This window comes from Emys orbicularis, chromosome 6 (genome assembly GCF_028017835.1).
Source record: "Emys orbicularis isolate rEmyOrb1 chromosome 6, rEmyOrb1.hap1, whole genome shotgun sequence".
NCBI classification, from domain to species: Eukaryota; Metazoa; Chordata; order Testudines; family Emydidae; genus Emys; species Emys orbicularis.
The window spans coordinates 112,584,098-112,598,725 of NC_088688.1; the positions used below are offsets into that span (position 1 = coordinate 112,584,098).

General features: G+C 38.6%; 1 protein-coding gene across 1 annotated transcript in view; it reads left to right on the forward strand.

The window, feature by feature from the left end:
• BRD10 (bromodomain containing 10) overlaps window positions 1-14,628 on the forward strand; it is a 78,631-nt gene that overhangs the window by 9,883 nt on the left and 54,120 nt on the right. Inside the window, exons 2-3 of the mRNA XM_065406333.1 lie at window positions 2,456-2,656; window positions 12,368-13,809. Coding sequence (XP_065262405.1) covers window positions 2,456-2,656; window positions 12,368-13,809 — 1,643 coding nt within the window. The remainder of the gene's footprint in view (window positions 1-2,455; window positions 2,657-12,367; window positions 13,810-14,628) is intronic.

The following is a 14,628-nucleotide window of genomic DNA, read 5'->3' on the forward strand; positions in this document are numbered from 1 at the left end:
AGGATTACCATTGAGGATAACAAGTGGGGTGGGGGTTGCAGAGCAAGTGGCAACCATTCTGATAAATTATTTTTGTTACAGCAGTGCCTAGAACAGTGGTCTCCAACCTTTTTATGCCCAAGATTACTTTTTGAATATAAGGGCAACACAGAATCTACCCCGCCCCTTCCCCAAAGTCCCGCCCCACTCACTCCATTCCTGCCTCTCTCCGTCACTCGCTCTCGCCCACCCTCACTCACTTTCACCGGGCTGGGGTAGGGGTTCAGGAAGGGGTGTGGGCTCTGGGCTGGGGGGTTCATAGTGTGGGAGGGGGCTCCGGGCTGAGCCTGGGGCAGGAGGTTGGGATGGAGGAGGGGGTGAGAGGTGCAAACTCTGGGAGGGAGTTTAGGTGCAGGAGTGGACTGCGGCAGAGTGTTCGGGTGCAGGAGGGAGTATGGGGTGCTGGCTCCGGGATGGGGTTCAGGGCTGGTTTGGGGTGCTGGCTCTGGGAGGGGGCTCAGGGCAGGGGGTTGGAGTGTGGTCTCCCACTGGGCAGCATTTATCTCCAGCAAGCACCGCCCCTGCAGCTCCTATTGGCCACAGCTCCCCATTCCTGGCCAATGGGAGCTGCGGGGGTGGTGCTTACAAGCACAAGTAGCGTGCAAAAGCAGACCCCCGGAGCCCCGGGCCATGTTAGCCACTTTCGGGAGCGGCATGGGGCCAGGGCAGGCAGGGAGCCTGTCTTAGCGGCAGCCCCGCTTGGAGATCCTACAGGATCGATCAGTTAAATGTGATTGACGGGTTGGTGACCACTGGCCTAGAACGTGCTAGGTTTGTACAGACCTATAGGAAGACAAGGTTCCTGCCCTGCAGAGCTTACATCCTAAAAATGAGATTACAATCTAAGTGCTACCTTGTTATTGCCTGCTTCATGCTATTCCAGTTTGTTTGCCGGTGGGCCCTAACAACATCCTCAGAGTAAATTGCAGTATAGTCTATAAGTGACCAATATATGGACCTTTTTATTATGCTTACAGTGGAGAGGAACAAGTAGAAGTAGTGTACAAGTACAGATGGGAATGTTCTGTTCTTGACACTTCCCAGGATTACACTTTTAACCAGGGCTTTGGAACTGTGCTCCGCTCCAGCTCCAGGCAAAAATCTGCAGCTCTACTGCTCCGGAGCTGCTCCGGCTCCGGGCTCCGCTCCAAAGCCCTGCTTTTAACTGCTTCATGTTCAGGCCGGGGTAGTGAGGAGACATTGCTTTAACATGGGTGTTATAAGTATTTCTATATTTTGCTTCTTGCTCTCATCCTGTTCATCCTCAGTGTGATGAGTGGTGTTGGAATGGCATTGTGGCTTTTGCACACCCTATGAACCTGAATGTGAGAAGTTTTTTTTTTTTTTTTTTTTTGGACAGTAGCTCCCTTTGGTGCATTCTTTGTGCCCAAAACTTCTTCACCAGTATGTCAGGGAATATATTAAATTAATAATAATAAAGGTCCTCAAATATGTTGGCAGCCAATATCTGTATTTTTTGCCTTCATAAAATTTCACAACCTGAATTACTATTATTTGCATCTTAGCTTACAAAATATAATTGCCTAGTGTTATTAATAACTGGTAGCTTGTTTTCTCTGTTTTGCTGTTAATACTCTTTACAAAACAACCTTTAACTCTTCAGTCTTTAACAATTCTAATATCTTATTGTGTATATATTTTTCCTATTTATTTGTAGTAGAGAAAGACATTCTCTACTTTGTTAGGTACAGTCTGGGAAATTGGTGGTGGTTTGGGTTCTTACCTTTAGTAACCCAGGAAAAGTGTGTGTAATTTTTCTTGATTTTTGACAATTTAAAATGATGACTAATTGAATAAAAAGACAGTGTTGTGAAAAGTATTTTTTATCATTAAACTTCATTAGAGTTTCCTAACACAGTGTAAGAGAGAGATCCAAAACAAGAAAAGATTATTCCTTTGTTTTCAGCTATTTCATTTTGTAAATATTTCAAAGTAAAATATTCCCAATTTTGTAATCTGCCAAAGTTTCAAATTTTAATCTGTCATGTTGAGTTTGCAACAAATCTTTTGTTTCGGAATGCTTTTGTGTGTTCTGAAAATGGCCGTATCTGAGCTCAAATATATAATACTTGTGTGTATAGATGTTTAAAAAATACATAATGTGGAAATTAATTTAGAAAATCTAATTATTTATGTAGGAGATAGCTATTCACCATTTTTAATAGTGTAGGTCTTCAAAAATTCTCAGGTGATGGCATCTAAGTTTAATATTTTGTAAAGGAGTGGTCATTTCATCTCTGAAGAAGTTGGTAGTTCAGTTGTAGATAGTGATGACACTCTAACAATATCAGTTTTTTCTGACCTAACCTAGTTGTTGTACGTTTTAAAGGTGTAGGTAGTGGATTGCTGCTGGTCAGGAAAAATTATTTTGCATTGATCTATTTTTTCTTGCAAGGCACTTGAGAGAGAAGACAACAATAGCAGTAACATCCAAAGGGTACTATGGGTTGGAAGATGAGAAAGGAACAGCATGCACTTCAACAAGGCGTCGTTCCACACCTCGCAGTTTAGCAGGCTTGACAACAGGCATTTTTGAGTCCATAATGGTTCAGGTTCTGAGACAAGAAGAACAACAGAGAGCAAAAGAAGAAAAGAGGTAAAAGGAAAAAGTAAATTTTTTTGTAGTCTTGCCTTTCCATTTCTCAAATGTTTCTCTTCTGGAAGACCAAATACATCACCTATTTTTTGTGGTACAGAATTCACTTTTGAACCCTAGACTACAATATAGTTAAGAACACAATTACATTATGGTGATTTCCACTGTCACAGAACCCATGAATTTTGCCATATATTTGAACTTGACACTGAAAGGTCACCACTGTCATGGAACCATTTTGCCATTTATATGGACCCCGTGGCCACACGTTAGCAATTTTAGTTTTGCATCAATCTAGTTCTCAGTGAAAAAAGGGCCAGATCCAAGTAAACTGACATACTTAATGTGCAGCAGATGGTCAGTGCTTACTAATGAATTGTTCATGTAGACCCTGCTACTGTACATTAACAGGTCATAAGTTTGCCTTGATCAGCTGCTGTGCATTAACAGGAGATTAGTTCACCTTGATCTAGTCCCATTTCAAAGAGAACTAGATCAAGGTGAACTAACAAACTGTTAATGTGCGACAGCAGGGTCCATGAGGTTACTGTGACCATAGTGTGAAATTCTGTTTTTTTTTTTTTTTTTACTGCGACTGTGCCATGAATTACACATAATTTTACCATTACAAAATGGTATCCGCAAAGCTCTAGTTAGTCTTAATTCACTTTTGTTATTGGAAAATTTCCCAAACACTGTAATGGTGTAAATGATTTTAAAACTGCTGATATTTTAATATCAGGAAATTTGTAATAGCATTTGAAAGTGAGAATGCAGTAGTCTGTGGACATATTCCTTGTTTGCTCAATCCTGATTTACCATACTTCCCTTATGACCATTTTTGTATGACTATAGCAGAACTATAAGCAGTCACTACTGAAGTGCAGAAAACAAGTAACTTGAAACATTCTTAGTCCACATTTGTTGAAATAAAAAACTACATATAATTTTTAGTCTAGAGCAACACATTCCTTATAATTCCTTAATTCAATACATTTTGAGAATAGTTATATTCATTCTGATACCAATAGCATATAATCAATCACCTTTTTTATTCTCTCTGTATGGTGTGTGTATGTCCATTTATATGTTCTGTATAGGATGTTTTAAAGTATTGTTCAATAAATATTTCATTCTGTGGAGCACTTTGAAAGAGATCCACTTATGGACCATCTCCTATCAATCCCAAACTTATCCCACAGTATTCTTTTTCTGTTCTGGGGCTCTGTGAACTATGTTTGGGGATCATTCTTACAAGGACTGTATGTTGATAGGGCATATCGCTTGTTCTCCTTTTCATTTGCTATAATGTGTAGTAGTTCAAGGTCGTAGTATCCTCATCCATATAGAAAATAGTGGAAAGGAAGAACTTACTTATTAAATCTGAAGTCTTCTTAGGGAGCCTATTTCTGCGCTATCATTCTCCTCCAGATATGAAAACAGTAGAATGGAAAGGAACTAGGCTGGAGATCCGCAGGTAATTTCATGGATCTTGGCTCATGTACCTTCATGATGCCACTGCATAGTTTCCAATTCTCTTCTCCAGATTCCTCAATGGCAGCATGACCATTGAGCTAACCATGCTGGAATTGGCTCACATCTATTTTATGTGACTTTTTTGTGGGGACCACCATTAGGAGAAACTAATGAAGCATCAAACAGCATTAACTTCCATGGTTGCTTAGCCCCCATTTCTGCCTCCTTGGGAGTAGAGCATGCCATGTCAAGCGGCTGTTCTCTGACTCTTTTACCTTCTTGGGTAGTTAAGGTTGATGGGGTGTTTTGTTTATAAACACCAGTTTCGGGCCTTAAATATCTGAGGGCAAGTCTACACTACAAAATTAAGTTGACTTAAGTTACGTCGACCTACAGCCATTGGAGTAATTAAATTGCATTTGCATGTCCACAGTACGCTCCTTGTGTCAGCAGTGCCTCACCAGGAGTGCTTAGCTTGATTTAACTGTCAGTGTGGGGCATTGTGGAATGGTTTCTGAAGCAACAGTTGATTTAAGCAACTCAGTGTCTACACTGACATTGATTCAATCTAACCACATCGATCTATGCGCTTCATCTCTTGCGGAGGAGGAGTTAAGTAAGTGTAGTGGGCGAGTTACATCAGTGGGAGCTACATTTTAGTGTAGATGCTTACAGAGTTAGGTCGACGTAAGCTGCCTTATGTCAACCTATCTCTTAAGGTGAAAGCACTGCAGAAAAAACATACTAAAAAAATAAAACCTGCGTGCATGCTAATAACCTTACCAGAGATCCTCCTCCTCCTCATCTCCAGTAGGGGCTCTTGTAGGAGTCACTCCTTCAAACCCCACCATGGAGTTTTTCTGTGGTTACAAGCTAATAATGGCTTTAGCTCAGAATAAGCAGATCATCCTGTTTCTTCATGCATCTTGGACCTTTGTTCTCCAACCTTCTGGAACAGGTAACCAGGAGACAATGGTTCTTTCTTCAGGGTGTAGTATCAAAAACTTGGGTTTTTGAATAACTGAAGATGGGGTGGAAGGAATTTGCATTCAATTCCCTCTAGATATTTCCCAGGAAATCCACTTCACATGTATTGTCCTTCAGAAGACTATTCTGTCTGCCAAGTTCAGTATAGTTTTTTGATAATTCATGTCCACAATAATATATAATCTTTGCATTTAATAGGATGGACTCCAAAGATACTAAAACTTAATTCAGTAGGGTTTTCCCAGGATATTGCCACATCTGCAACTTATCCATGTAAACAGCAATCACATCAAGAAAAAGAGTGCTAGATGGGAAATACTTTGTTTAAAGCTGCTAATTCATCTTAAGTACAATTTAATAACATGAAAGATAATTTATATTTTTACCAAAAGATTAATCAGTCTTTTTCAGATTACAAAAAATTAGTTCGCCATCCTTTTCCCCCATGCAATGTTAAGTATGCTAATAAAGAACATTCATAGTAAAAAACTGGATGCCTGAAGAATGCTCAAGTTCTACTTGAGAGGGATTCAGCTAGCCATTGTTGCTGATTATTTCATTTCATTAAAGGTGTAGAAGAAATGAAATTGTCCAAATCTATTATCACAAGATGGATCAGATGTTGTACGTCAGAAGTATAATAATCTATGGATTATCCTACTCATCAGGCATTAATATACTCGGTCTTATTTTGGGCAGAAAGAACCTTTCCTTCAGTGAAAGAAATATATAAACTAGCAGCTTGGTTTTTCATTTGTGATTTTTGCAGAATATTACAGATTGCATTTACAAGTGTCTTTGGATGCATCTTTTGGGAGATGAGTACACCAGGCTGATAAGTTTCTCTTGTTTTCTAAGGTTATATTCGTACAATACTACCATTCCTGTTGGTGATTCTTTGTTACTTCCCACTTAGAATGTATTCACAGATAAGCCGTGAGAGAGGAAAAACTGAACATTTCTTGCCTGCTCATTTCTTTTCTGAATGGCATGTTCACCAGTGTGGACCCAATCTGAAAAGAACCCCTTGAAGAACCAATGGGTGTGAACATTTTTAATAGAATGTGTTTATTTACAGTAGTTTATTTTACTTTATTGAAATTGACATTTTTTGTGTTCTTGTTACACTCGCATCAAATTTATTATATTTTGTTTTGCAATTGTGCATATACACGTAATAACATCTGACTTTTTTTTTTTATAGTTTCCTTGTGTTCAGTTTTCTCCATCATCCTGATTCTGTGGATTATCAGCTCCACATTGTGGGAGCTTTGTAAGACCCCATTGACTGCTTGCTTGAATTAAGAATAAAAGTTGTAAAACTGGGTTTAGTGATGGAGAGCCAGATTTTCAAAGGTATTTAGGCACCTAGTGGAATAATTCTACTAGGCACCTGTCTGCATTTTAGACGCCTAATATTTTTTCAAAATCTGACCTTTAGCTATTTTATAGAAAATTACATTTTAAAAAAACCCAACCCTGTGTTAAAAGAATGTAATTTAGGTTGCAAAGTCAAGCACTCAAAAGTTCAGGAATGACAGAATTAGGTTTGGCAACACAACCTTAATTCTGAGCCCATGTGTCCTTTCTGTATACTGAATGAGGCAGGGGTCTTCTGGAAAAATATTGTATTTGATCATGTAATTGAAGACTCTGTCATAAGGTAAGTGAACAAGGTGGCAGAATTAAGGTGGTGTGGTCAACCATAATTCTAGTATTTCATAACTATTGAGTGCTTGATTGAGCAACCTAAATAATGTTTAACATCGTCATATTGAATATAATTTCCTAATTTGTATTTTTAAAGAACAAATATGTCCAACAAAATGTATTACGTGCAACTATAACATGCACGGGGCATGGGCATGGCACATGTTTGTTGTGCCCACCTGCACTATGTACGAGTTTAAGGGCTGTGCCTAACTGGGCCCTACCTGACTATACACAAGGTGCAATCAATAAACAGAAAAAAATCAATAGTTTTTTAATCGCTTTCTGTCATACTCTGTTACTTTTAAAAGTAGCAGGTAAATAATTTTCAGAGAGTATGATTTTTTTTTTTTTTTCAAATGTAGAGTTTTAATGCTTTGCTTTCTTAATTTGTTTCAGATATATTTACCATCCAGGAGTTATTTTTATGTTAATTTCAAATAGTTAAAATTTTGAAAGTTCTCTCTCCACAGAAAGCATAAGAGGAGTCTTTAAGTGCAAGACCCAGAATTGACAAGTTCATATCGCCATTAAAATTCAGCTAGAGCCCTTATTCAGTGTAAATCCAGTTGAAGTCAGTGTGAATTTTTGCTTGTCTAAGGAATGTAGGATTCCACTATAAGAAGAGGAAATCTATTTATGACAGCTTGTTGGACATGTCATTCAGAGAAAAATGTTCGGATCAGATATTTTTATTAGTCAGATAATAGTATCGTTTTGTTGCAGTCACTCTTTGCAGTGATTTCATCATGTCAATGTTTTGACATTACCAAATGTACAGTACTTCCCATTATTACCGATGTGATTGGCAGATAAAAATATAAAATACAGACTCCCTTTTAAATGTTACTTTACACACAATCACACACCAAGTATTGAAATCATGTTTTAATTTCTAGTTTCTCTTTCCAAACTAGTTATGCAATACTGGAGATAAAATATGGCCACAGCAAAATATTGTGTGATAAAATGAAATGGAAAATATGGAAAGACTTTGTGCAATAAATGTTTATTAAATGATGTAGATTCATTCTCAAGAACAGGTTTTAAAAACAATAAAATCGACACTAGTTGCGTGGGTTTTTGCCAAGCAGTAAGCAAAGATGTCTTTGGGATTTTGTTTTTATTTTGAGAATTCCTCCTTAATTTAGATTGTCTTTTTGGTAATAAAGGGAAAATATTTTGACAAAAATGATATTGTTTAGTGGAATTAGAGTATAAACATTGCACTAACAAGTACACTGTGGCATACTTTTTGTAGTTTGTTTTAATAAAACCCATCATAGTTTCATGTAAACTGTGCAGCAATCTTATATATATGGTGCATGTCAGAAATCACGCTGCTCATGTCTCCTCTGTGTGGCCCCAGCAAGCCTGTGGTGTGGTTCTTGATGAATGTGCTTGTTCCCTCCCCCATGACAGAGGTTTTGGACTTTCTTCCTTCCTGCAAGGGAATGCAAGTGCTTCTGTTTTTGTGTCATTCTTGGCTGAACCAAGAGGAGGTAGTGGCTCTGGGATGCCCCTTGTCAAGGAGCTCAGATGAGGAGCCTGTCTGGGCTCTGTGGTGCTGGCCTGGGTTAGCGGAGGTTCCAAAGCTGTGGCCTGAAAAGGCAGAAGCACACACCCCTGACCCTATACCCGTATCTCATCTGCCCAGTAGTTCGTGTCCAAGGACAAGGCAGTTGCTGCTTCCAAGAGGCAGCAGGGGAGTGAGCTCCAGCCCAGCCTCATTCCTGGGAGTCTCCAGTGGGCATGGTCTGAAATCCATGGCCCAGGGAAGGTGTGTGGGGGTTGTGTGTGTTTGTGTCTTTCCCCTCTAAGGTGACCAGATGAGAGGAAGAAAATATCGGGACACCGGGGGGGTCTGCTGGCAGAGCAAAAAAAAAAAATGCTGGTGGAGCGAAATATCGGGACAAATTGCGTCCTGACCAGAGACGTCTGGTCACCCTACTCCCCTCCCTCCCCCAGGCTCCTAACTTAGCTGCTGCATAGCAAATCATTTTCCTCTGGGACATCATGAATGGTGGCAGTAGAGACTAATGTGTGAGACTGGGGAGGAGCCACCCTGGAGCAGCCCTCCCTTCACCCTATTCTCCCAGTTCCCCCCCAGAACCTCTCCTAAACACTGTAGCTCAGAACCTCTCCTAAACACTGTAGCTCAGACACGCACAATCCCTCCCATACATACCCCTTACTGCACCCTCCCCTCTTCCTTCCCCCCCCCCCCGTGCTCACCCCTCACTTTTTTTTTTTTTTTAAAGTAAGTGACCGGAGGACAAAAATGTAATGTTCAGGTGAGTTTGTAGCCCCCTCAGTACAAAAAATAATAATGATAATTGAGGGAATATTGATGCCTATACATTTCACCAATGCAGTACTAATTGCATGAATGTTTTACGAATTACTTTAATTACTTTCAAAAATATTTTCAAAGTTTTATTGAACTGATAATCAGAACAGTAAAATAAAAAAACCTTAAATGTGCTTTTTCCTACTGATATAGGGAAAATATTTATATAGCCAAATTTACTACTTATACTCTGCATGGGTGTGCCTGCATGTGATCTTTGGCTGTAATTTCAACATCTTTAATAAATTAAGGATTGGTTTTGGTTATTAACAGCTATTCCTAGTGACAGGCCCCCTTCACCATCTGCTAAACCTGACCATTCCCTTCCCAGTGGCAGCCCTGACACTCCCATCTCCAAGGTGCAGAAACCCTTTTGGTCCCACTTTTTTTCAAGCCCAAGTGCTCTAATATACAGAACTTACCTGTACATCTATTTCAATGTAGAGTTCACATATTCAAATAAACACACTACCGTATGTTAGAGTATTTAGCTGCTTGGGAGGAAATAAGGCATTTGGAAGCCGCCTTATGCAGTTGCGAAGGAACGGCAGGCTTCTCGCAGGTAGAGGAGAGGTTTAGGAATGCATGGCAATTGAGTGGGTGTTGAGCACTTAACTTTTTTTACTTTCTCTTTTTCTATTCTACTGCCCCACCCTCAGGAAATTAACTGAGAAACCCTATGTTAGTACAATATTGTATAACATTTCAGTGGACAAAAGTTAGAAAATGTAGACGTGAAGGTTCCCAATTAATTCAGACACCTTTGTACATGTGTGTTTGTTAATGGCATATATTTAAAATCTTAATAGAGGCAGTCCTCGGACTTACGACGTTGTAATTGCTGTTCGTCGTAAGTCGAATGTCGTAAAGTCGAGGACTGCCTGTAATTGCTAACTTTGAAATATAATGCCGGACAGATACAGCTCACTTTACTCATGCTAGTAGTCCTGTTTACTTCAATGGGCTTAATCATCCAAGTAAAGCAAGCAAGATTTGGCCTCATATGTATAATGTGGCTGAATTAACCCTGATGTGGGAACATCAACTTTTGAATTTACTGAAATTTTTTTTAATTTAAATGTTTTAGTGTTGCGTTAATAGGTACATAAATAACAAATATCCAACAATATAGTATTAGGAAACTTCATCTTGGGGATCCATTACAAACCATTTGAACTTTCTTCATGATTTGTCAGATGAAACTTTCATTGGAATTACATTTTGATATCACATGCTTGTCTGTAGTTCTTGCACATTCATAAATACATATAGCACACTCACTCTGTGAAAAGTGCTAGTCTGTGGTATATTTCTCCCTCTTTGCATCAAAGATGCAATCTAAACTAGGCTATTAATGCAATACATAGACATAAATCTGCCACTTTATACATTTCTATGTATATTTTAGAGGCTAGTACTCATTACGAGTTTTCTGTCATCAAATGGAGTCAGTGTTTGGTTGGGTCTTGTGGCTTAATTGGGAGGAGTTAATCCTTCGAATTTATATTTTATATTAATTTATTTTTGTGTTAAGAGGGAGAATTGAGGCAAGCAGTTTGAAAATAAGATAATAGGAACTGCAATATTGGGTCAGACCGGAGATTGGGCTAGCTCAATATCCTTGTTTCTGACAATGGTCAGTACCAGATGCTTCAAAGGGAAAGTGTAAGAAACTCTGTACGCAGTTCTGGAATAACTTTTCCGTGGGGAAAATTTTTCCCTAAACCTATGAGTTAGAGTCTAGTGAGGGGTAGGCAACCTATGGCATGTGCGCCGAAGGCGGCACGCGAGCTGATTTTCCGTGGTACTCGTACTGCCCGGGTCCTGACCACCGGTCCGGGGGGCTCTGCATTTTAATTTAATTTTAAATGAAGCTTCTTAAGCACTTTAAACACCTTATTTACTTTACATACAACAATAGTTTAGTTATATATTCTAGACTTATAGAAAGAGACATTCTAAAAACGTTAAAATGTATTACTGGCACGCGAAACCTTAAATTAGGGTGAATAAATGAAGACTCGGCACACCACTTCTGAAAGGTTGCCAACCCCTGGTCTAGTGTATGCCCTCAAACAAGAAGGTTTATACCCCCATTCAAATTTAAAATAAAAATAAAAATCTTTCTTTACTGTCCATACGTATGTCCAGTTCTTCTTTGAAATCTGCTACCTCTTGGCCTCTATCCTATCTTGTGGCAATTAGTTCCACAGGCCAATTTTGTGTGTAGTGAAAACATTTGCTTCAATCAGTTTTAATTTTGTTGCCTTTGCATTTAATTGAATGTACCTGTGTACTTGCATTATGAAAAAGGTAAATAGAAGTGTCCAGTCTGTCTTCTCTATACTAGTTATTATTTTGTATACATCTATCAAATTCCCTCTTATTAGTGTGTTGTCTAAAGTAGCTTTAGTCTTTTCAACCTCTCTACTGAAATTTTTCTAGGTAGGTATCTATATCACCTGCCTCTGAATACGCACTATTTCTGCTGTATCCTTTTTGATGTGGCACCAGAACTGAATACATTATTCCAGCTGAGGGCATACCATTTATAAATGCAATATCATTATATTTTCTGTGTTATTTTCCATCTCATTCTTTATGCATCCTCACATTTTATTTGCTCTTTTTAACCCACTTTGCACATTGGTTAATAAAACACACATGGGGAAAAAGGGTATGTATACATTAGAATACCTTTTGTTAAGTGTGTATATTTATGTATAAATCAGAAAGATGTTAAGTGAAAACAAGAGACAAGATAGCTGTTAGAAGTCACAGTACAGCAGTGTGAGGGTAAAGTCTCAAGAGGTATGCAGTTCAATAGGATTTTAATTGGATACTTGGTGAGAAAACAGTGTCTGCTGATAAAAGGGCTGTAGAAGTGTTGTTGGGGGAATACCTGATGGTATCTGCCAAGATTTTCTCATCCCCTCACCTCTTTTTCCAATTGACGGCAGTAAGAAGTGTAGGTAAGGTATAATCACCTACACTTTCCCATTCTGAGTACTGATGTGTTATGTAATCTATATTAAAGACAAACTGAATTCTGATTTTACGTGCTGTGTTCTTTGTTGCTTTAAACAATGTCTATTTGTTTTTCATTCTGTATTTCTGACTTTTCTCCTTCACTGTTTTTTAAGGTAAATCACATCTGAATTTTTGTGAAATTTCTTTTATTTTAATAGGCTACGAGAGCAAGAACGAAAAGAGGCAGAAGAAGCTAGTCAGAAAGAAATAGAAGAATGGGAAAAGTCACTTTTAGCTGAAGCAGCACCTACAAGGATGGAGACCATGTGGGAAATTCCAGCTATTGGTCATTTCCTTTGTTTAGCACAACAAATTCTAAACTTGCCTGAAATAGTCTTCTATGAGTTGGAACGTTGTCTTCTAATGCCTCAATGTAATGCTTTTTTATCCAAAATAATGACTTCTTTGTTAAGTCCTCCTCATCGCAGATCTACTTTGCATCGAAGACCAACTCTTCCTTACAGGACTTGGGAAGCAGCACTTAGACAGAAAGTGCAACAGTGGTACACTGTTGTAGGGCAAACTGACAACCCTGATGGCTGTGCAGAAAAGCTTGGGCTATGCCCCCAGTTTTTTAAAGTCCTTGGGGAAATTAATCCTTTGGAGGGAAAACCATTTCATGAGCTCCCTTTCTACCAAAAGGTATGGCTGCTAAAAGGCCTCTGTGACTTTGTATATGAAACACAAAAAGATGTTCAAGATGCTGTGCTTGGGCAGCCTATCCATGAATGCAGGGAAGTGATCCTTGGTTATGATTTCTTGGAGAATGCCTATGTTCATTTTCCACAGTTCTGTGGTGCTGATGTACGGATTTACAAACAGAAGCCTTTTCAAGCCCCTGCATTTCCAGCTCCACCCATCAAAGTAAAAAAAGTACCACGGATTAAATTGGAGAAAGTGAAATGTGAGTATGTCAGCAAAAGCAATGGGGAAGTCAGATTTGGTGGTAGAGAAGAGCGGCTACCTCACTGTAAGATAGAAGCAGGGAAAAGTATGGATTCTCTTATTTGTTGTCCAGCAAAAATTCACTTGGATAGCTTCAGTATCACCACGGAAAAAGAAATGAAACCCAACTGTGAAATTAAAATGCATAGAGCCTGTGACAAAAAAAACCCTGGCTGCTGTAAAGAGAACCAGGAGAAGCCAATTAGTCCAGGAGAAATTATTGGCTTTGGGGAACCTCTCAGCCCAGGAGAAATCAGGGTTGTAGAAAATGGAGAGAAAGATCATGAAGCTTCCCTAATAAAAACGGAGCCCAGCCCATTAAAAACAAATACCCTTAAAACCTGCCAAGCACATGTGAATGGGAGTCATAGCAACAATCCAGACATGAAATGCCACAAAGTTACTAGAGAAATGATTTTGGAGAATTCACTATGGAATAATAAGAAACTAAAACTTACTAAGATGCGGGCAAAAAAGAAGAAAAAGAAAAAAAAGAAACTGAAAGACATTTTGAATGCACATCTGCAGAGAAAGCGTGATGACCTGCAAAGAAAGCGTGAGATTCATCCTCACCCATTCAAAACTTACAAACCTGAGATCCAGAATAAGTTGTTTATCATCAAAAAGAAAACAAAACACAAGAAGCACAAATCTGGTAAGTTGATTTTATTATACTAAAAATGAGAGAGAAGGTGATAGTGGACTGTTCTTAAAATAGACTTTGTAGCTGTATTTGTTGTATTTTGTTTTGCGAATGGGAACAGTATCACGCATTTTATGTTTCTGATATTAAGAGTTTCACATCCAATATATGGTATACACAGAGCAGGTCCATCAGTTGATAAAATTTGACAAAACTTGATTAATGTGCAGAGTTTTCAGGGTAGCCTGTAGTGAGTATAGTTTTCTGGGAGGCTTTTCACTTGATGCAAAAAGCATCTGAGGCTATATCTACACTTACGTAGCGTATAGAGTACAGACACCACTGCCTCCTAGCACAAGTAAAATAGCAGCGTGGTATTTAAACAGGATATAAATTGTGCATGCTGTTTTACATGATGCTGCCATACTTGTATTGTCAAACTCTTTAGCAAGGTGGTCATACTAGCAGTGCTCTCAGAAATACCAACTGTTTTTTAAAGAAATGATTTTACAAACTATTTTGCCATGTGTACATAGTGAAAAGTTTTTTACATTTTGAACATTCAGATTGTTGGACTGAGCAAAGTGCCTGACCTTCCATCATTAAAATGAATGGAAATTATGCTATTGACTTCAAAGGGAGCAGGAGCAGGCCCTTAAAAATTATTCTGTCTGATTTTTTTTTTACTAACTATTGTTACAAATAATACAATTTTTAATATGATAACTTGATTACTATGACAGAGATCAGGGAAAAATTGCTATTTTCAGTTGGTTCACTTTGTATATCTTATATATAGTGCATTGAGCACAAAATCTTGCTATCACAAAT